The sequence below is a fragment of the Perognathus longimembris genome, chromosome 10, assembly GCF_023159225.1.
Source record: "Perognathus longimembris pacificus isolate PPM17 chromosome 10, ASM2315922v1, whole genome shotgun sequence".
Taxonomy (NCBI): domain Eukaryota; kingdom Metazoa; phylum Chordata; class Mammalia; order Rodentia; family Heteromyidae; genus Perognathus; species Perognathus longimembris.
This window is the reverse complement of record NC_063170.1, coordinates 34,636,097-34,659,421: the sequence shown is the minus strand read 5'-3', so window position 1 is coordinate 34,659,421 and position 23,325 is coordinate 34,636,097. Positions and strand designations below refer to the sequence as shown.

The 23,325-nt window shown below is 47.9% G+C and overlaps 1 protein-coding gene across 7 annotated transcripts; it reads right to left on the bottom strand.

Moving 5' to 3' along the window:
* Positions 1–789: 789 nt before the first annotated feature.
* On the bottom strand, positions 790–23,064 carry Wnt5a (Wnt family member 5A). Of its 7 annotated transcripts, none has more exons than XM_048355807.1 (5): positions 21,700–23,064; positions 15,816–15,949; positions 14,392–14,642; positions 9,332–9,624; positions 790–5,549 (listed from the first exon to the last, which is right to left on the bottom strand). In XM_048355807.1, the coding sequence occupies exons 1-5, from the start codon at positions 21,703–21,705 to the stop codon at positions 5,091–5,093; spliced, it is 1,143 nt and encodes a 380-aa protein (XP_048211764.1). In that variant the 5' UTR covers positions 21,706–23,064; the 3' UTR covers positions 790–5,090. The 7 variants fall into 7 exon arrangements, with proteins under 7 accessions (XP_048211764.1, XP_048211766.1, XP_048211767.1 ...); XM_048355809.1 differs by lacking the exon at positions 21,700–23,064 and adding an exon at positions 21,340–21,668; XM_048355810.1 differs by lacking the exon at positions 21,700–23,064 and adding an exon at positions 21,283–21,304.
* Positions 23,065–23,325: the final 261 nt, after the last annotated feature.

The following is a 23,325-nucleotide window of genomic DNA, read 5'->3' as shown; positions in this document are numbered from 1 at the left end:
ATCAATGAAAACACATCTGGAGGCTTTGTAGAGATGACACAGGTTTGTAACCATTCCCAGCAACCAGAAGGACATCTTCCCAGGACTGAGCTTTGAGTGTGGTGTAGGAAACACCACCCAGGATTAGCACCTCCCCTGCTGCTAGGTCCTCAGCCTTTTCTTCCAGCACCCCTGGCCCTATCGACTACCCCACCTAGATACAGGGGCTCATCAAGTTGTAGAACCTGCTAGATACACTCATTTTATCTTCAGAGTAACTGTAAGGGCCTAAGTAGTGTGTGGCTCTTCTACTTTAAAGACCAAGAGTTCTGAGGCACAGAGAGGGTTATGCAACCTTCCCAAGGTGACACAGCAAGGGCCAGAACCCAAACACTGAGCCCAGGCTGTTTGGCCCAAACTTGTTCTTAACTACAAAGCCAGTTTGTCCTAGAGGTGATGGTGGTTCTGAAGCTCACAAGGGACTTCCTTCATGCCCAAGTCAGCCCACCCATGTCTCCCCAAGTTCTGAGACCCTCAACCTCTCCACCTAAGGCCATGGTTTTTAACTGAAAGTGAGTTTGTTCCCTAACTCACAGTTAGCAATGCTAGAGGCATTTGGGACGGCAGAAATGGAAGGGTGCTTCTGGCACTTGCAAAGAAAAAGTAGAAACATTTGCCACAGACAAAGGGAACATAAGCACTGAAGTACAAAACAAGATTCTTGAGATGCAAGCATAGTGTCATCTGAGCCCACATCAAACTCCAGTGAACAACTTTTCCTGCTACATACACACACGTCAGCACACTGGATTTCATAAAGTGATTTTAATAGAAAAGTACAAGATATGAACAAAATAAATAATCTTTATCTCATTTCTAGCCCAGTAAATTGTACACTGCATATAAAAATTCTCTAAGATGCTGTTTTCTTCTATTCTTTCTTTGCTTTCAAAATAGAGACCGTGTTTTAATTCAGTCTTCTAGATCCAAACTAGTAACATTTAAAAAAATTATATCAACATTTAATTACATCCATTTTTTGAATTGGCTAACAAGATCTCTCCCTAAAATAAAACATACCCACTCATCAATTTTAAATGTAAAATTCATGTTAACAAGCAAATTAGAAGATCTCTTTTCTAAGTTGTAATTCCTAGGTCTCTAAAACTTTCCTGTATTAAATTTTATTATATCATTTTCAAAACACAGAATCTCATTTTTACCACTCCATGGAGAGAAGGGAAACTAGAAAATATTTTCTTAAAAATAAATATTTTAAGGTATCCTTTACAGTGATAATACAGTATTTTAGACCTGCCTATAACTTGGTACTAATTTGCATTAAATATATGCTCTGAGTTTTAAGTCCTTTTCTTGTTTCTGACTCTCTTATGTCACTCAGTGGGGATATGGGTCACTTGGATTTTGAGGGTTGTTTAACTTGGATGGAGCCACCTACCACCCATTTATTAGAGGATTTATCATTCTGCTCTCAGTGATAGATCTGGTCATTTTCCAGTGGCTTGGATCATGGTGTGTAAGAACAAATTGAAAATCGTCATCGGCAACATCATCATTGGCAGGTGAGGGTTATAATAGGCTGGCTGCTCACAGTGAGGCACTGCCAGCCTTACTCTTGAATTTGAAAAGAAATGAACCAAGAAGCTGATCTGAGAAACGCTAACTGCCATAAAAGCTTCCTCTTCCTTAACCCACCTCAAACATTCTGAACACGACTGTCCCTCCTAATAGATACAGTTTTCATTCATCCCACAAAGCGCCCCCACCCGGGCCCCATATTGAGAGAACTCCAGGATAAGAAGGAAAAAGATGCTGACTTTGCTATGTCGACTATATGCTTTTGCAATAAAGAACACTGGTCACTACACAACAGACGAAAAACTGAAACAGATGTGACTCCTAGAACCACAAGGGTTTCAATTTGCCCAGAAATCTATTTTAAACACTCTATATGTTGGTCTACTGGTTTTTTGCTTGCTTTCTTTCTTTTCTTTTTTTTTTTTGAATAATGCATTCTTGGCTTCCTTAAAAGGTTTCAGTATGTTATAAGGTTATCCAAAAGTAAAAAGAAAAGCAGCAAAGGGCTAGTTTATCAGTCTGCAAGGCACTACCCAGATTTCTGTGTACATTTTCAGAAAGCACTGAAACTTAATGGCAATTAACACAAGAAACCTTTAGTTTCCAATGAGTTCATTCTCTGTAGACTGAGGATTTTTTTTTAAACCTGCCTTCCAAGGGACAGAGACACCACACGCAGTGCACAAGAAATTCAAATAGCTGCTGTCCTTGCAGTGGTAAACATACAACGATTACATATACGTATTGTGACTGAAAATCTGGTCATGGATAAAAGCATGTGCCTTTCTGGTTCTTGTCCTCGAGGTTACAACAGCAACACGCTCTAAAACAATTAAGTTACATGCATAATGCTAAAAGTATGTGAGCTATCCTACATACAGCTTTAAGCCATCTGTTTGATTTTTTTTTGAAGAACATATATAAGAAAAGAAAATTCCCCTTTTGTTCTGTTACATATAGAAATCTTTTGAAGCTTTGAAATAGTTTGGTTTGGGTAAAGTTCTTCACTCTTCTACGCTTTCCCCACGAGTTTGCCAAAAAATCTCCACATGAAGGACAACTAAAACCACTTACCAATATACAAGTAACATTTTATTTTATATTCTATCTTCCATTGGCATAAGCCTCTTGATGTTTGTTTTTTTAAACCAGTGAAATATACAAATCACACAAGACAGAAATATGTACATTAAAAGTACAGAATAAAGGCCATATAAGATATACATAATATCTGCATGACATGTAGAATATTTTTACATTAAATAGTTTCTTTTGAAAAGCTAGGATTGTTAAATTCCACTCTGTTCATAAACATGAATCGCTTTTTTAAAAAAAAAAAAAAGGACACAATCTGATTTCGCAAATAACAAGTTACTTCATGGTTTTTGTAGAATAAAAACCAAAAAGTGACATTTCTAACTAATTAGTGCTTTTTTTTTTAATTTCAAGATCTTTTGCTTGCAATTCACTGCAACTGAGGGGAAGTAAGTATCCTGTACAATGAGTTAAGAGCCACAGCTGGCTGAGGGGGCATGAAGGCCACCATGCCTAGAAAAGCTATGGAACACATACATCTTTCCAAACCTTTAAAGAAATGTCAGTCTGAGAGAAGAACACATTTGATGGCACTTTTGGAAAAGTGATGTCTCTGTTGGGGGGAAAAAAAGTTAAGCCAGTTATCTGTGTAGGAACAGGGACTCTGACAAGTAGCACCAAATCTGACACACACACTTCCACTCTACAGATGTCCTAAGTGAAGGAAAGCAACAATACTCCTGGATCTCTTTATAGTGACATCTGTGAGGAACCATTCTGCCCTCTCCACAGATGGATACAGAAAGGGAGGTGAAGAACGGCACGTTATTTCAGTGAGTCACACCATCAAGACTCCTCTGGCACAGCTTTCTTCCTGGTGCTGGGGTATGATCCTGCCAGGGCCACGCACCAAGCTTGAAACTCAAAATTCTTTTAGAAAAAAAATACCAACTGGATTGCAATGAAGTATGACACTGCTCCAGACAGAGAAATAAGGCCAGAGTCAACTATAAATCTAAATCACTGGCTGCACAGAGATATAATTATATTTATATTTATATATGTATATATATATATGTTATGTACAAAAGACTGAAATATCAGGCACCATTAAACCACATTTCCCCATCACCCTTTATAAATGCAACTGTTCAAGTACACTAGGAACAGCTTTAGTACCTGCAGGATAATAGGAAAAGCATGAGTGGATACACTAACACAGGATTTTAACAGCAAAATGCGAGACACCTCTGTGTATTGCTTCAGCCAAGTGATATCATCAAAACCATGAAGTTACTGTGCCTCCAAATAAAAATATTAGAAAATCCCTAAGTGGCAAACTTTCCTTAGAAGACATTCCATTTCCTGTCCTACAAATGGAGCCCAAAGGAGCTAAGCTGCCCTTGGGATGTGTGGCCAGCAGCTCATCACAACATAGAGGAAACAAAGATGCTTTGTGGAGATGCTTTGTGGCCAAGTAAGAAGAAAGATTTCAATTTTTGCCTGCTGTAGCACAGGACTGAACTGCATGTGATCACCTGTGATCTGTGGGCAGAAGATTTGGCAATAGAATCTGTGTATTACCTTCAATTAGCATTTAGGAAACAAGTGTTCCTAAGACAATTACAAGCTATTGTTCTTTATATTCAAGCTATCACCCTCTTCCCAAACAAACTACAACAACAACGGCTAGTATACAGAATTATTTAACACGTTCAATTCATGGTCCCAAAAGAATTTTCAAACTTTTTTAATTTCTGGGAACTTTCCTTCTCCCTGTTTCATAAACTACTAGAATAAGACCATCAGATGATGAAATACTTGGGAATTACACACACACACACACACACACACACACACACACACACACACACAATATGCCTTTTTAACTTTGAATATAATGAGGCTCTTGCTCTTACAATTCAAATGATTTTGAAAACATTAAAAAAACAAAAAAGCAGGCTGGCAGCCCCTAGAGAAAGGGGCTTGGTTTTCTGAATTTTGGCTTTTCAGAGTATTAATGATTCATTTTGGTCCTAGGAGCTGAAGCACACCAAGATTTGTGCCACCCTCTTCCAACTGGTTCTTACTCATCCCATAGTACTCTGTAATTGAGACAAAAAGAAGGAATTTTCTGTACCTGTAGATGCCTACTTCATCTGGATGGCTAAGTTAGGGTCTTAGCCATCTCCCCTTCATCTTACACTATTAGAACAAGGCTTGCCCAACTTTGCAGAGATCTACAAAATAAATATTTTCCTTGATTCCCACCCCTATTATTGCCAAGTAATACTTATAATATTAATAATAATCCACAAAATTCTTAGATGGTAACAGAAAAAATATGCTTCTGGTTGTGGTTCTGTGGGGGAGGGATTAAAATATATATATTTAAGAAGAGAGAGAGAACCAAAATCACTGTACTTTCTATAAATAAGTGGGTCTGGGAATGGGGCTGGGTGGTGAGCAGGTGCCCACTATTTGCATACAAACTGGTCCACGATTTCTGTGCACTTCTTACACTTGACATAGCAGCACCAGTGGAACTTGCAGTGACAGCGCTCCGTCTGCACGGTTTTGAACTGATCGTAGCCCCGACCACAGCACATGAGCTCACAGCCATCCATGCCCTCTGACGTCTTGTTGCACAGGCGGCCCTGAGTGCCCAGGGAGCCCGTACTCTCATTGCGCACACAGTAGTCAGGGCTGGGGTCAATGTAGACCAGGTCCTGCGTGGTGGGTGAGTTGAAGCGACTGTTGACCTGCACCAGCTTGCCCCGGCTGTTGAGGCGCATGGCTGCGGCGCTGTCATACTTTTCCTTCAGTGCATCGCCCACCTTGCGGAAGTCAGCCAGCTGCAGCCAGCACGTCTTGAGGCTACATGAGCCTGACACCCCATGGCACTTGCAAGCCACATCGGCCAGATTGTACACTGTCTGTGGCAAGATAGGGAAGAATTAGTGTGGAAATTCCTGGAGGATGTGAGATGCAAGCCTGAGCAATGTGCATGAAATTCTCCATGTGCTCCCACCCCAGCCAGACTCAGGACTTCTTTATTTCCCTTTCATTGTCACTATTTGAGGCCTGTGCTGCCTTCTCCCAATGCTCTATATCATTGTCACCACCATCAACCACCATCAGGGACAGAAAATTCCTATGAACACACATCCCAGAGATAGCCCACTATTCAGTACATCACCACAATCAGCCTCTGCCAAGCAGGCTATTGTCACCCCCATTTCACAGAAAAGGAGAGGAGGCCCCCTGAGTTGAGTTCCTTGTCCAATCACGGGAAGTGGGGATGTCAGGATTTGAACCCAAGCAGCTGGACATCAAGCCCATGCTCAATGATGTGCCTGTGGGCACTAGCCAGTATGTGCTGAACTGAGAATGTGACCCAGCCCCCAGTAGAATCAGCATTCAAATCTTTACACATTCCTGTCATCATTATTGTATACCAACTGCCATGGTAAGAGCCCTTAAATTCTTGATCTCATTCAATCGTCCTAGTCACTTTGTAACATCGATAGGATTAGAGGACAGCACAGTGTCCCAGACAAGGAAAGTGGCCAGCAAGATCACACAGCAAGAGCTGGATCTCTGCTATTCTTGAACCTTCTCGCTGTTCAGTCCCTATCTTGCTCACAACTTCCCCTAGGGCAGGAGCATCCACCTTAGAGCCAGGCAGACAAGGAATCTGTGCCTGACTTTGCCCTCGAACTTGGGCAACTGTCTCTACTTTCCTAAGCCTGTTTTACATCTGTGGATGACACAAACCTCTATATTGGTAGAAGGATAAAATTAAGGATGGGAGGCAAAGTGCTTGGCACTCCACTCAACACTCAGTAAACCTGATCTTTCTCTAGGGTGTTGGGGGCATGGTGTCTGGGCCTCTGCCCAGTCACCTCAGGCCTCCCGGTAGCAGTGCCCAAAGGTCTGGCCCTGAAGCATGGGGCCCAGCAGTCTGGGAGGTGGTGGCTGTCTATATATAGCCCCTACTGTCCACAGTTCCTTGTGCCAGCAACCTTCCAGAGTCCCATGGTGTGGGTATGCTGGCCAGGGCCTGTCAAGAACCTGGACCAACTTCTTCCCCAGCAGCTACCTTTTTCCTCCAGGGATTGCTAAAGGGCATTCACTTAAAAAGGGCCAAAGTGTACTTTCTTGGCATAAAGACTTTCAGGGGCTCAGCTAGGCTGGGGAAAGCTTGGCAAACACATCAGACCTTTGCTCCCCTGTGAGGAAAATAAAAAAGCTAATGCCCTGAGGAACTCTGAATCTGATTTCCTGACACAGTATCCAACCATCCCACCATCCTACAGAAAAACTTTGTTCTATGTATCATCACCCACCAGAATCCATGCTCTGCTCACTGCTTCAATTACAAATTGTACCCAAATAAATCTCATTATTTAAAAAAAAACACATTAGCCAATGTATGGCATCTGCCTGTCATGCCATCTATGCCTGATGCATAAGTAGAAGGACCGCAGTTCAGGTCTGCCCAGGTTAGATTGTATATGAAAAGATAACTGGAGCAAAAGAGGTAGAGGCATGGCTCAAGTAGGAGAGCGCTTACGTAGCAAGCACCAGACCCTGAGTTCTCAAACCCCAGTACTGCCTTCCAAAATGCAGATGTCAATCAAATGAAATTTCAACATGAAAGGTGAATTTCAAAGCCTACAAAGTTTCCTCTTGCCACTTGGAAACCCTTTGACCCTCTGGCTGTTTGTAAAGTTCTTGATGATGTCTTTGGAGGACAGAAGTTAAGGAATTTACCAAAGACTGCAGAGCACAGACTATAGGCACACTCCTTGGAGATGCACCTCTGTCCACGATACATTTCTGCTCAGATGTGCTGGCACAGAGGCACCAGTGATCTTGCTGGGGTGAGCCAATCTTATAAGCTTCCAGGGACAATGGGCTGACCTACTAATACCAGCCCCTGGTGTTAGCAGCCTTTGGTAGATAGGATTAACTCACACTTCACACACCACAGCTGGAGCAGGCCTAAGCAGGCAGGTGCCACTCTGCCTCTAGAACCTGAGCCCCTGGGGGCAGCACAGAAATTCTGCCAGCTTTGTTCTTTCTTAAAACCTCCTAATGTTCAACATCAATTGTGAGAGGAAGATGTTAGCTGTAATTATCTACACCATCTTTGACTTCCCTACACCCTTTACTCCATCATGTTTAATAATTAAGTTTTCTTTTATCAAGAACTACTACTGGCTGACACTTAACTAAAATCTTAGACTGAAGCAAATGGGATTGTTATTTTATACATAAAAAATAGTCAAGTTTGGCTAGGCACCTTTGGCTCATGCCTGTAATTCTAGCTACTCAGAAGTAAGATCTGAGGGTCACAGTTTGAAGCCAACCTGAGCAGGAAAGTCCTTGAGACTCTAATCTCCAATTAACCACCAAAAAGTCAAAAGTGGAGCTGTGGTTCAAATAGTAGAGCATCAGCCTTGAGTAAAAAAGGCAATGGACAATGCTCAGGCCATGGATTCAAGTTCAGTACTGGCATGTATGCACGCACACACGTGCGCACATGCACGCACACACACACACACACACAGAGTAAACTATGGCAATTTCATATGACTGAATCTACTACATGACCTTATTTGGCCTTCACAATAACCCCCAAGGGATAGTCATTACCATAGCCGCTAGCGGACATAGAAATGTGGAAAGTAATCGAAAACCAAAAGAAACAAGACAAAACTAAATTAACCTACATTTCTCAATTCCCAGCCTTCTCAATTTTCACTCATAAGCTGTGATGTATGAATTTAATTCCAGTCAACCTAAGCTGACATTTCAATCCATTCATTTTCTTGCATGGTCATTAAGTATTTCCCCTGGCCTCAGTTTCCTAATCTTTGAAATAAGGGTGTAGGGCCAGAGGGTTCCAGGAGTCCTTGCAGTCTTTTATGGTCTACTCTGTGATTATCATCCATTTTTCCTCACCCCCAAATACAGAAGAGTAAAATCTCTGACCAGAAAGTTCCTGGCACCTACCTTGGGTTCTGTGAAATCATCATCATCATCATCATCATCCTAGTTTTCAACACTGCCAATGTTAAGAAAAGTTTTCACCCCTTCATTTTAAAGAGGCCATAAAATGCCATGTGTTTAACCAAGGGGGAGTGAGGGTGTCTTTTTAAACTATTGTGGCCTGCTAGGGAGAGGGAAGAGAAGAAATGGGGGCTACTGGGCCTGCCAGCCTGTCCTCTCTGGCGCTGCTGTGGCTCCTTCTTTTCTCTCTCCTGCTGCCCTGTCATTGGCCTGGTGGTCAGACCTATAAAAATTCTATCCTGTCACAAACATCTTCCTATTCCTAGAAAAGCACTTTTGTAAAACCCTTAATCCATCAGGCGTGCTATCCAATGGCATAAGGAAAAAGAGGCCCAAAGTCGGAGTGAAGCTCTGGCTCAGCGGGGCACCTCACTAAGATAAATACCCATTCTCTCTCCCCAATTTCAACCCAACCCCAGACATGTTCCAGGAAGGAGGAAGAACCAAAGAGGTAGGGAGTTAGCAGCTGGGGCAAGGGGAGCAATGGGGTGGGGGAGCAATCCACCGCCCGTCCTTTGTACGGTTTGCGTCCCTTCTCCAAAAAGGCCAGTGGGACCATGAGGAAGGAAGAGATGCCCAGGGGAAAGAGGCTGGAGGGGAGGCAGGGACTGCAGGAGACCCTCCGGCCCCGGGAACTCACCCTGCGGCCCGCCTCGTTGTTGTGCAGGTTCATGAGGATGCGAGCGCTCTCGTAGGAGCCCTTGGCATGGATGCGCTCCCGCTCGCGCGCGTCCACGAACTCCTTGGCAAAGCGGTAGCCATAGTCGATGTTGTCCCCGCAGCCGCCCCATAGCCAGTCCCGCGGCAAGTCCTTGGGGCGCGCAGCGCGGCTGCAGCCGCAGGTGGACAGCTCGCCCTCGCGGCAAGCTCGGCTCATGGCGTTCACCACCCCTGCGGCGCTCACAGCATATGTGAAGGCTGTCTCTCGGCTGCCTGCGGGGCAGAATAAGGGGAGGGGGGTGTCACCGGGTGCCAGCTCCTCCCTGAGGCCTGGCCGCATCGGGCTGCAGGGGGCTTCCCCACTGACAGACCCTGGGCACTCCTGAAGTAGGGAACAGGGTGACCCCCCCAACAAATGGATGACCAAGGGACAGAGAACCACCACCACCCACTCACCCACGCACAGAAGCAGGTGGGCCTCGGGGCCACTGGGGAGTGGGCCCTCCTGCAGTATGGGAGTAGTGGAAGGGCACTCCACTCCAGGCAGCCCCTGAAGGAAGGGGCCAGGCCGGCACAGGAGGCTGAGCTCAGGCCCTGGGTCCACCTTGAGGGGAAGTGGAAAGAGATCAAGAAACAAAGGAGAAGCAGCTCCTTGGTGTTTGCTCTGACATTTCAGAGCCTAAGGCTGGGCCTAGACAGCCTGGCTGTCATGGACTGATTCTCTCTACAGCTATTTTGAAGATATTCAAGTCTTATTTCCAAAGACACATATGAAATAAGTCATTGAAAGAAAGCACAAAACTGGGCTAGACTTCCTTGACCTAGTTCTAATGGTTGGTATTCTTTTCATCTTGAGCAGAGACATACTAAATTTGCTAGACTGCCGTGCCTCTAAAAATCTTGGGCTCCCAACCTAAGCCAGATACTGCCTGGTGGCCACATTGGCTTTTGCTTGGCAACCCTCCTCTGTTAACTCTCCTCTCCCTGTTCATCAGGCAGCACAAAATCTATCTCAGGACATTCTCTTCATTGTCCTAGGGGGGCAGTGCTAAACTGTTCTTATAAGAGCAACCTGCTTCTTAAACCCCAGCTGACTGCATTGACAAGTTTCATTCAAGAATAACTATAGTCAGGTGGTGGCTCATGCCTGTGGTTGTAGCCACTCAGGACTGAGGTCTGAGAAGCACGGTGATCACAGCTCAAGACAATCCAGGCAGAAAACCCAAGACTCTTATCTCCACTTAACTAGCAAAAAGCCAGAAGTAGAGGTGTGACTCAAGAGGTAGAGATCCTGACTTGAGTGAAAACGTGGACAAGAAAGAATGTAAGAGATTGAGTTCAAGCCCCACTAGTGCACACACACACACACACACCAAAGGTATATATGTCTACATTTAAACAGCCTGCTCTTCTGTAATGTGACTTTCACAACCAAAGCATTAGAATGATAGAAAAGGAAAAAAAAAGACCCAAACCACTTAGGCAAAAAGGACATTTTCTCCTTTCTCAAAACAGGTAGAGAAAAATCTACTATAAAACAGTCATAAGAACAATATTTCTAGGGAGACAAATGGAGGCAATCAAAGACTACCTTAAATTCCACTTGAGGATGGAAAGATTTCTTGCAAAAAGAACCACTTTATAAACTATGGGAAAGGGTTACACTCAGTCAGCTGAAATTAGGCCTTGGGGGAAGCTAGACAAGGAGCTTTACTTTCCTCAACTGTGAAGTAAGGTATTAAAGTAAATGCTGGGGGTAGGAGGAGAGCCCCTGGCATGAAATCCTCATAGCACACTCCTATACTTACTTTGAGGGCTTCCTAAAAATAGTTTGGGGAAGGGTCAAGGGAACAGCAGCCATGGCTGACAGGACCCAGTGGCAAGCAGAAGACTCATCCTACAGGAGTATTCAACACACTGCCTGCCTTCCCCCTGGAAGCCATTTCTGATACCTCCTTTTCCATCACCATGACTCACACATCCTCCTCTCCCCACACTTTAAGAATGAATAACTTCAGGAGTGTGCTAGTGGTTGGTGGGAGGATCCAGAAAGTTCCTGTGGGACTTCATATCTATCTAGCTCACATTAGAGAGGGAGAGAATGTTGGAGGAGTGGAGACAAATGGGAGAGGACAGTTTCTAGGAAGTTACTTGAGGATTAGCGCTGATCATTCAGAATACATCCAGGCCCAGGATGGAAGACTTACAAAAGAAAGAGGAAATGGCTAGAGAACAGAAGATAAAAATGATCCTCAGAGGACAGAGAGAAATAAGGCAATATCCTTTGAGGAAACAGAACATGAAGGACTTTTATAACAAAATATATATAATGCTTTTTTTCCCTAAGTCTAACTTGAGCGTTTCCTTTTTGGCCCCCAGAATACAAACCTGGTAGAAATCTCTAAGCTAATTGATGACTATAGAAAAAAAGAAAACAAGAACAACAAGAAGACCCCATCACTTTGAAAAGTCCTCTTTGGAGAGTCAGCTGTGGACTCCTGGTTGGAATATTGCTAACTCAGTTAGGTTTTCCTCTTTGTGAAATCTATGTCTACTTGGTTCCTCATACCCCTTAAAAAGAGCACTTTCCTCACATAGCTTTTCACAGCATAGAAACAAAGACAAGATGCAGGACAAAAGCTGGAAGGAAAGGGTAGTGTGATGAAAAATGAGAATGTTTCCAGAATGAGGAGGGGGCCCTTCATGAAGCGATTGTGCCTCCAAGCAACCGGCACCTTAGAAAAATGAGCTGAGGAGGGGGTCAGAGGTGGCGGCTGAGTTTCTCAGACTGGGGGCCCCTCACAGGGTCAGATTCTCACAGGCAAGAACTACTCTCAATGTCTGTGGAGCACTAAGTGCTGTGGGACTGCATGTGCACACCTTTGAGTCTCAAAGGTGTTTTTAATCTCCTCTTTACATATTCTCTCCAGACTCTGAGGTAGAATAGTAAAGGGGAAGTAGTTTCCCATTATTGGAGTTCAGACTATGTTCCTCTTCTATTTTAAAAAAAAAAAAATTATTTTTCCTGCTCTCCATCTTTTCTTTCAAGTAAATTAAGAGAAAGTATCATGAGGGTCCTACTAAGAGTACCAGCAGTAGCTTTCTGCTGTAAGACCTCGGCCATGGAGATTGGCAACCTGAGTGTGTTCTCTCTCTCTCTCTCTCTCTCTCTCTCTCTCTCTCTCTCTTTCTCTCTCTCTCTCTCTCGTTCCCAGGGAAACAGCAGACTTGCATCTAACATCCAGGAAAGTAACTTGTAGACCATCAGGTACCATCACTCCAGTCAGTTATACCTCACAGCTGAGGACCAGAGAATGTTCTTGCAGGGACTTAAATGTAGGCTTTGGTACCAAGTGTTCTATTTGTTCCCTGAGGAAACAGGTTCTTTGAATCTTGGACCAATTTCAAATAAATCTCCAGCAGCACTCAAATTCGCTTAGCAAATGATAGCTTATTCTGCACCCTTTGGCCTCAAACAGGCCATGTATGAAGAAGAGGTTCAATCAAGCTGGTTTCAGGTGACTACACAGGAAAAGTTTCAACTGCTGTTCCCCCTCTGGTCACCATCAGAAGGTATGGGATTTTTGCTAACTCATGCCCAGGCCAAAAAAAAACAAAACAAAACAAAAAAAAAGTCTGATAGTTCAAACAGCAGGCGATTGTGAAACACAGAAGGAGGAGAGCTGACAACTTATCATTCTGATAGTTTTAAGCTTTATCTCTTGCACAACATCAGAATGCAGGAGAATTAAGTCTCCACCACATTCCAGTTAACTACCTAAGACAGCACAAATGCAGGAACCACTTCCCACGTTCCTGAAGCTCCATTCAGACTCTAGCATATACATTAGCTCATTTTAATCATTGACAGAAAGGGCAAAGCTCTAAGAGACAAGCAAGCTGTGGCCAGCCCCAGGCTATTCTCTCATTCTTTTAGAGAACTGTCTTCCAATTCCATATTATTTTAGTTTTGAAGTTCCTTTCCTCAAACATCCACGGACAATTCTTTTTTATTCTCAGTGAATGCACTCTTAAGGGTTTTTTTTTAAAGCATTTTATCCATTGGTGATTGGATATTAAGACAATTTTTTTGTATCTCCAGTCAGTATAAACAAGCACTTTGATAAATTCCTTCTCATTTTCAGAGTCACTGCAGCCATATTAATTATAAGGGCTTATTTGCATAAATCTAAAGAGACCTAAAATATATTCACAGTAGGAAATATATATAAGACCTATCTGTCAAATAGGATCCTACCCTATTAAGCCAAACCAGAGGTCAACAGAGTTTTCAAATTTTTTGTTTTAATCCCAGTTCAAACACTATCTCATCTCTGAATGGAGTAACAACTTCAACATATTTAGAATTTTTAAAAAATCAGACTGCAAGCATTATGCTTAAGCTTTAAAACAAAATTCTAGATTGAGAGTCCAAACGTGCTTTTCTGTCAATTGTCAAACACACACACACACACACACACACACACACACACACACACACACACACTAGACCACTTCTAGTTAAATTTCTTTCTAGGAGTAAAAATATAATCTTTTTAACATATACACATATATATGTAGCCTCAGGAAATACCTATAGTAGAAAAATTAGAACCTGCTCACTTCTACCCTATCTAGCATTCTGAAAGATGATGATCACTAGTTTGATACTTGAGCCATGTGAACTGTAGGTTAAGATACTTGTAACAGCCAAAAGAATGTTTAGGTTTAAAGAAATCATTAGATCCCTTTAAATAAGGGATTTAAATGACTAGACTGTCCCGACTTACTTTTGAGAAACTAAATATTCTGCTTCCATCCTGAACAAAATGCATATTAGAAAAAAATTAAGTATTGGGAAAATTGAAGGCATCTTGATGTACCCCTCATTTGGCTTAAGAAGTCTCCAGTTCAACGCTGTTTCCTATGTCAGACATCCCCAAGCTGAAAGGTGTCCTCCTTGTCAAGTATTTGAGCCAACACTAATGATTTTCCCTAAGAGAAAACAAAAGTTCCTATATGTTTTAAGTACTTTCCTACCTATCTGCATAACTCTGCCGAACACAGAGGTGTTGTCCACTGTGCTGCAGTTCCACCTTCGGTGTCGGAACTGATACTGGCACTCCTTGATGCCTGTCTTCGCGCCTTCTCCTATGTACTGCATGTGGTCCTGATACAAGTGGCACAGTTTCTTCTGTCCTTGAGAAAGTCCTGCCAGTTGGCTGCAGAGGGGCTGCGCTCCTATGATATATACTTCTGACATCTGAACAGGGTTATTCATACCTAGCGACCTGCAAAGTGGGGAGAGGAGAGATATATGTGCATTGAAGATTTACATGAACTCTGAAGTGAGTCTCCCGCCCCGAAAGCATGTCAGCAATACATAGGTTTAGAAACACAGATGGTTTTTTTTTCTCTCTCTCTCCTGCTTGTCCTCATGACAAAGTATGAGAATGGTTTCATAAAACTCCTCTGTTTAAACTGCACTCAGAAAACGGAGGTATTGTATAGACTCCATCTTGCCATCTGGCTCCTCAGTCAGCATGTTTGTGGCCTTCCTTCCGTGTCCTGGCTGCCAGGTACCTGAAACAGTTATTTCCAAATCTACCCCAAAAAAAGGACCAGCCTGTGACATTAGAGAAAATTACTCTCTTTGCCCCATAAATTGGACAGATCTGCCTTGATAAAACATAAATGCCAACGGTAGACACAATTAGACACGGACAGGAAAAAGCAGTTCCTTTCAATTAATGGAAGAACAGAGGAACAAGTATCCAGACTGAAGAAAAGTCACCATGTTTCTGGACATTTTAAAAAGGCTCCTTATTGTGAAGGACCCAAGACAGGGTACTCAGTGAACAGAAGTCATGTTTGACAGTCACAAAAATGCTGTTCATTTACCAGGGGGAAAAAATATCCAGAACGCCGTCAAAAATAATCCTCTGGATATAATGCAGTCCATCTAGAAGGCACTTCCAGAAAGAAACTCCCATTTAGAGACATTTGATTACTTCAAGTTGACCTCCTTTTGATCAAATTTCAAGCCCAAATGCTTCTACACTTAAGAGTTTAACTGGGTTCCTACCACTCAGCTCCCCTAGACTCTGTAGGTTAATAACTGCAAGTGACAGAAAATAAAAGTTGAAAACTCACTTTTACTACCTAGAGGTGGCAAAAAGTAAATTTTATAGATAGGCTTACAATTATTATAGAAGTGAATTTCCCTTTTTATTACATGATGTACTGCAAGCACACATCAGAACAAGGGCCTCATAGAAAAAGGCCTGGATTTATAGGTTCAACTCCCCTCGGAACTAAAGATATTCTGTGCAATATCAGCAAGAGAAAATTCTGATTTTAATATACATACGTATTAGATAAATGCACTAGCCAACTTACAACATTGCAGCATCATACAAACTGATCTTGGGTGGGGGGAGAATATGCACATAGAATGAACTTACCACCAAGAATTGGCTTCAATTACAACCTGGGCGAAGGAGAAAAATAAGGCCAACGCCGTAAGGAGGAACTTGGAAGACATTGTACCTCCAGCCGTCCCCAAAGCCATTGCTGGGCTTAATATTCCAATCGACTTCTGGAGAGGGAAGAAAGGAGCAGATGTTTACTGCCTCTCAGACAATTTTCAAGCATACAAGTTTAAACAACGGAAGCGTCCGGGGGTCTCTTAAGTTTACTGTTGATTGACTGCGCTTCTCCTCCGTGAGGTTTTGTTTTTTTCTTGATGGCAAGATACAGTTTTCCCCCCAAATTAATCCACCCACGCAACCTCAGGAGGAAATCTGATTTCTCTGCGATCCTGCGAGCGGGGCTCGCCAGCGATTACAAACACGTCCCGGTGCTGTGGAGCCAAACCCCCGTGCCAGGCGCTGCCTCCTTCCCGCTCGCCCGGGGCCCGGGACCCGGGGCCAGCGGCCCGCAACCCCTTGCTCCCCTCCGGTTCACGCTGCGCTCGCCCCATGCCCTCCTCGGGAGTTCTCGCGCGGAAACCCGCCACCACCCTCGTCCTTTCCCCAACCTGGGCCAAGCAACAAGTGGAGCCAGAATTAATTCCATGGGCGAGCCGGGCGCAAAGGCTCGAGGCGAGTAGAGCGCGCGCCGCCGGCCGCGGAGGAGGCGGAGGCGGGGTGGCCGGCGCGGGGTGGGGTGGGGGCAGGACGCGGGAGGGAAGGGCCGGGGTGGGGGTGAGGACCTCGGGACCGGCGCGCGAGTGCCCAGCTGGGAAAAGCAGTTCCGAATTAACATCCTCGGTTTCATAATCAGTTTACGGGCCCGATTTGGGGGGAAAGCTACTTCCAGATGGGTTTCCTTTTGGACGCTCTTCAGCCAGCTTGGGGGGGAGGGGGGACCTGGGGATAACGGGAGGAGAGGTCGGCTCTCCCACCCCCCACCGCAAAGGTGCCCCCGCCCCCACGCGGCCTCCTCTCCAAACGAAAAAGGGAAGTAGGAACTCCAGAGCCAAGGAGTCTGAGCTCCCGCGTGGGGAGAGGATGCTTTCCCTGCCCTTCCCACAACCCCACCTCGCACCCCCAAATTCTGATTGTCGGTCTCTCTCTTGACAGTTGCCTCAGAGGGAAGGGACGTGGAGCCCAGGAGGCCTTGAGTGTCTCTCGGTCCTGGTTTGGGGTTGTGAGGCCCCTTCGCCATCGCCTCCGTACTGTGAGACTGGCCTTGAAACCCAGCCCCCCGCCTCGAGCCTGGCCTCCCTGGCCCAACGCAGACTCGGTCCGCTCAGTTCCCAAAGGCAGGGGTTGGCGAGGTCCCCGACGTCTCCCGACGGGGGCCAGAGACGCGCTGGCTCCGGGACCCCCGTGGTGTGCCCCCAGGATTCTGGAGCGCAGGGGGCCCAGCAGCAGAGGGCTTTCTGGGGGAGCTTCCCTGGCCGGTCCCCCCACCGGAGACTTCTCCACCTGCAGGCGGCGGGGCGAGGCGGGCGAGGGTGGGAGGAGCGCGTTTCCGAACGCCGGTCCGCATCGCCGCCCGCAGCCCCTGCGGGAGCCCCTTCCTCGGGAAAGGAAAGATCCTCCAGGCGGGCCCAGGGCTTTCCACCGACAACCTGCCCGGCGACAAGACGGACAGAACCCCGGAAGCGGCGGCAAGCCTAAGGGGCTCGGGCCAGGCCACCTCGCGGCTTCTCCGGGAGGAAGCGCTTAGGTGGTCCCCAGCGCCAGCTAACTGGGGCTCCTTGAGCCCACGTTCCCCCAAAGCGCCACAAAGTTAGGGGCGCATCCTGGAGAATAGAAATCTGGGGTTTCCCCGGCCTAGGAGAGGAAAACTGTCTCCCTCCCTACCCCCGCCCGAGTGTCAAGTTTCCTCCAGGGGAGGGGTGGGCGGCGAGGTCTGCCTTCGCGCGCGGCCCGGGCTGCAAAGTCGACTCTTCAAGGGCGGCCAAAGCCTTGCACACGCACGCGCGCGCACACACACCCCGATACACTCACCCTCGTGCACATTTACACACATAGGCGTGCACAGATACACACGTTCGGACGGTCTTCGGTGTGCGCTCCCCAATCGCTGCAGTTCGCGCGCACTTTCCAAGTTTGCTGCGGGCGGGGCGCCCGGGGCGGGGCGCGGGCAGCGGAGAAATTGATAACAGATTCCGCGGATTACAGCGAATCTCTTTGTTAGAGCCGAAGCCACACAAACCGAACCCACTCCCAGTCCTGCGTCCCCGGGGCGACTCTACCAAGTTCCCAGAACAAGGGCCAACTGGGAATGGAGCCATCGCTTCCCACCACTCGGGTCTCCCCAGTCCTTGGTAGGGGTAGGGGGGTGGGGAGGGGTGGCTCCATGGGGATCGGACCGGAGAGCGCCTGGAGTAGAGCCTCCACTTAACCCCGTGCGCTTGCCCGGAAACACCTTGGCCTTCTTCCCACTCCAATCTTGTCCCAACCCAGAAAGGGCCCCACAAGTTTGAGACTCGAGGAACCCATAGCGAACTCGCTAACAAAATACATACACTCAAGGGTGAAACGTCCCCCATCTGTTTACCAAGAGATCTGATCGGAAAAGACAGTATGAAATGAGACATCTCGGGAGACTGTCACACTAGGGGTAAAACAAAAGTTCTGGTCAGAAGTTGAGTTTCCCGAAGAATGAGCTAAATGTTTTCCAACAGGGGCCCGGGAAAGCGAACACTGTAAAGATCTTGAGAATCTGTTCCCAGTGTGCAGAGAAGAGGGCTGGGGGCTTTTGAGATGTTTGGCACAGCAGTGAAATAAGGTTAAAGAAGGGCGTTTGAACTCCTCATACCACTACAGCTCAATCTAGTGCCTCCCCTTTAAGCCACCCCCAAAAAAATAGCCTTCGCGTTGGGTTAAAGGTGTCAACTGAAGTGCAGGTTAAGAGTAATTAGATAAAAGAGGGAAACGATGTGGAAAGCTGGTCAGAGGACACCCTCATCGAGGGGGCAGCTCCAAGACGCCTGGCAAACCTGTGTGACACCCAAGTACAGATCAGGGGATCTCTTAAGAGAAAAGATGTAAAGGCTGAGCAAGTGACTTTGGCTAGCCGCTGGCCCTGCCTCACTGTCTGGGCATCCCTTCCACCAAACCGTACATCTAGGGCCCAGATCTGGGAGTGGAAATGATGAGAAATGCCAGCTAGGCGGAAGAAGTGAAGTTGACCCAGGCTTAGTTAGGGTGGCAAAAGGGAAGATGGGAAACTCCAAGAAGAATCTCAGCTCTTGCTAGAAACTAAACCATATTCTCCTACTCCAACCCCTTCTTAAAGCAGAAAAAGCTGGAGAAACTTGTAGAAAAGGAATAAGAAGCACAAAGCAAAGCACAGTTGCAGTCACAAACTTGAGACAGTCTGTCTGAAAAACAGGATGGAATCTAGAGGAGCTAGAGAAGAACGGACTGGCCAAGGCCAGAAGAAGTCTGCTTTTGAGGGAGCAAAGAAGCTATTACAGCCCATGCCTGGAGCCTGGGCTCAATGGAGGGAGCTAGGGCAGCCACGGGGATGTGAGTACACAGTGCATTGTGTATGCATGCAAGCAGCAAGGGGAATAGTCACAGGGAGGAAGCTAAAGTTAGGGGGGGGGGGCAGAATAAGTATGAGGAAAAAAGAATAGCTCCTGACCACCCGGTTCTTGGAATGGACAGGAAGGCTCCAAGGGAAGAATGGTCTGGTGGGGTTCTCCTTTCCTTCCGGCCCTTCATCCATCACCTCCACATAGCTTCAGACGTCAACACCCCTCTTTTTTCCATCAGATTACCTCTCTCCACTTACATTTTACAATGCAGAACCTCTAACTCTCACAGCACAGGGCACACACACAACTTCTGACCAGAAGTTGGCATTGTTGTAAAGGGAGAAAGAAAATGAAAGATTAGTCAAGTCTGATCTTTGGGGGCTGTTTTACCCCCATATTTTAATAGAGTAGAAGGAAATTAACACGTATCTAATACCACTGAGACTGGATAAGACCAAATCCGGGAGGCCGTGCCCGAAGCCTCCTAGGATGAAGACACGGGCCTGTCCATGCTATGCCCGGAAGGGGTACTAACCTTTTGTCCAGTTGGCCAATCCCTTTTTGCTGGATTAGACCTATGGTCTCTTCCTACCTCAACGGTTGCTCCTTGCAGCTCGTCTGGGGTATGGCGGGGGAAATCATGGGGGCCATGTTGGGCCTGGTGGTCCAAAAGGATGAGGTGGGAAAGGAGAGCAGATCCACTGCGCGCCCAGTGGAAAGGCCGGAGCTCTGAGGTGTCTTACCAGCACACGGCCAACAGGGGGCAGCCGGCACCGCACTGCGAGCAAAGAAAAGGCAGCCTTACGGGGCTCCGAGATCCGCACGCAGGGCTAACCCCTTGTGCACTGGAGCGCTCTGGGAGGCCAAAGGAAGACAAGGGATTCTGACTGGGCCTCTTCGGGAGGGTCTTCCCTTGATGGGATTTGGAGGGAAAAGAGGCTTGAGAACTGGATCTTTACTTTCCTCCCACTCCACTCAGGGAGACCCCCGCGCACGGGCTCACACGCTTCCCCGCGGTGGCTGAGCGCCCTCCGCATTACCCCCTCGAGATGTTCCCGGTAGAGACCTCGAAATCAAATCTCTGGCTCGCTCCGTTCGTGTTAGTCAGAGGGCAGGGGCGGAGGGGGTGCGATCCCCCCAGGGGGCCTAAATGACTTCCAACTGACTTATCCATTTAAAGGGAGACCGGGGAGAAGGGCTCCCAGACCCAGACTGGAAACCAAAACAGGGCTGGGGGCGGGGGATCTTAGGATTTTTTTTAAAGCCCTTTTAGGCGAGTGGTTGTTTGCTTTTAGGAAACGTCTTAGTTCCAATTCTAACCTTGTTATCTAGGAAACTGAAAATGGGAAAGAAAATGGAAATAAGGAGAAAAACCTGGAGGGCAAAAAGTGATTTGGAGAATCGAGAGTTATAGTGCAAGCAGAAACGTTAACTTTTCGTAAAAGTGAACTCTCGGTGACCCTCGGAGTGTGTGACTCGGCTTTAACATACAACTGACAATTAAAACAAACACGAGTTCACAAACTGGCCCCCTCCCGCCCTTCTAACCCGAAGGCTCTAATGTTTGTAAAGGACCGGGCCGACTCGCTCGCTCGGAGGTCGGGGCGCACCCGCAGCCGTCGGGATTGGAGCCACCAGGACCCCGGCTTCCCGCCCCCACCGCCGCGGCGAAGTGCCTGAGCTCACCCAGTGGCGGCTAATAATGCTAATAACGCGACCCCGCTCCCCGCGCAGGGGTGCGCGCTGGCCCCCCGCCAGGCACTCTTAAAGGCACAGGGCCTGCGCCGCTCCAGTCCTGGGCCACGGCGAGCCTGCTCACAACCTGGCCTCCGCGGTGGGGTGGGGGTGGGGCCAGAGCTGGCCCCGGGTGGCCAGTTCTTCTAACCAACGACTCCCCAGTCCCGTTTCTTTTCTTCCAAGAGCTGGCCACTCACCCTCCCGAAATCCACGCAGTGGACGTTGGATACACATTTGTTGAATTGAATCCTTACGGGTTTACCCAACTAGACCCCGTAAATGACGCTTGGGAGTTCGCAGGGTAAAAGAAATACCAGTGATCTGAGCTCAGTTTTTGTGTTTGTGGGTTGGTCATCGACCTTCCCCACTTTTTCCTCCGAAGTAAAAAAAAAAAAAAAAAAAAGGGTGCAGAGTAATTGGCGGTGACCAGAACTCCCCAGGGACACAGAAGCAGTGCCCTGAGGGTGAGGGCGAGGAGGTAGAAGTCGCAGCCAAGGACGCCAGAGCTCAGCCCCCCAAGCCGGGTGGAGAAATGGAGGGATAGAAAGAGATGGAGGGAACTCGGTTAACTTCCAAAAACCCAGTGGCGAGTGTCGGCGGCGCCGCGCACCTACCTTCATGGCGAGGGGGAGGGGGCGAGGGGAGGAAGTCGCCACCCGAGCTAGGGCAGCCAAGGAATCCTGGCGGAGCGGCCGGGTTAAACCTGGCGGGACTCTCCGGAGCAGAGTTGCGGAGTCCTCCTGGGCGCGTCGGGTGGGCGCAGTGAACCGGAGCCAAAGCGAACGCTGGCGCCCAGGCCTGGGATCTCGAGGTCGAGTAGCGCAGAAACGAGCCCAGGAACCCGGGGGGCGCCGACGCGCGCCGGCCCGCCGCGAGGGCAGGGCTGCTCTGGGACGCAGGGAAGGAGCCGCGGTCCGGCAAGGGCGCGCAGGCGACTGTTCCGCGGCGAGGCGCTCCCTCTCCAACGTCCATCAGCGACGGTGGTAATTAGGGCTTTCCAACCCCAAATGTGGGCGTGATTGTGCAAAAGACTTTACAACAAATAATAAAAAAAAAAATTCTTCACAGAGGATGAAAAAAATGCCCTACTACTCTACTCTGGCCCGAGGCGGGGGAAGGGAGGGGGCGATCCTTGCGCCCAGGTGCCCCCAGTTCATTCACACCAAGGACTCTGCAAACTCCAGGCGACTCACGCCTCCTGATCTCCAGCTCCTCCTCTCCGGTCTGTGGCCGAAACGTCTGTTTCCAGGGCTGATCCTGTAGCCGAGTTAGTGTGTGGACGTCTGTGTACACACACACACACACACACACACACACACACACCAGCTTTGGGGCCACAGAACAATCAGGCGCGCATGGCCTTTACTCCAGGAGATACGGCTGAAAACGCACAAGTCGCCATCAGAGCTGCACGAGTCAGCGCCAATTTTTGTCCTTTCATTTTAGGGTCTGGTTAAAAAAAAAAAAAACGGGGAGCAAAATAGGTGCAAGCTGGTTCCAAACTTTCTGCCGCGTGGTGGGTGGGGGGGAACGAAGGGTAACTGCCCTGGGGAGACGTTGGCTGTTTCCCCCCTCTCACCCCCTTCTTTTCTCTCTTCGGGTTAATCCCCCTCTTTTCCCCGCCTTTGCAGGGCGAAGGGCGGAGAGGAGCGAGGGCACCGCAGACGCGGGGCTGGGGTGGAGCGAGCACCAGGGCTCGGCCCAGACGGCGACTCTGCTCCGGAGGACCGTGGCCCGCGAGGCTGCCCACCTCCTCGGTGGCGGCCCGGGTGCGCGGGGCGGGAGGGAGCAGGCGGGCGGCGGGCGGGCGTCCGGGGCTCGGCGGCGGTGGCGGCGGAAGGAGCTCGCGGGGCAGCGGCCGCACGGAACCGGACTCGGGGCGGCGGAGGTGGCGCCGCGGAGCCTGCAGCAGCTTTCCACGCGATCCGGTGCCCCGCAGACTGACCGCCGCGGGGACCGCGTCCCCCCCACCCCACCCCCCGGCCCTTCTGGCCAACCGCCGCACTTTCTCCCTCCTTCTCTCAGGACTCCCTCTTTCCACTGCTGTACCGGGGCGGGTGGGGGGGGGGAGTTTTTTTTTTTAAGTTGCAGAACCAAAGGCGGCTGGAAAGGAGGGGGGGAGAGGAAAAAAAAACTAAACTTTGGCTATGCGCATGCGTGGTGAGGCCGGCCTATGACAAACTTTGCAGGATTTTAAAGCCGTACTATGGGCTGGGGTGTCGGGAGGCGGGGTGCATCCC

Bases quoted from the DNA above. Each gene is read 5' to 3' on its own strand.
- Wnt5a (XM_048355806.1), bottom strand. The intron at 14,643-15,815 runs GTAAGTTCATTC...CCCACTTTGCAG, and splicing joins ATTGAAGCCAATTCTTGGTG to GTCGCTAGGTATGAATAACC. The intron at 5,550-9,331 runs GTGAGTTCCCGG...ATCTTGCCACAG, and splicing joins ACAACGAGGCGGGCCGCAGG to ACAGTGTACAATCTGGCCGA.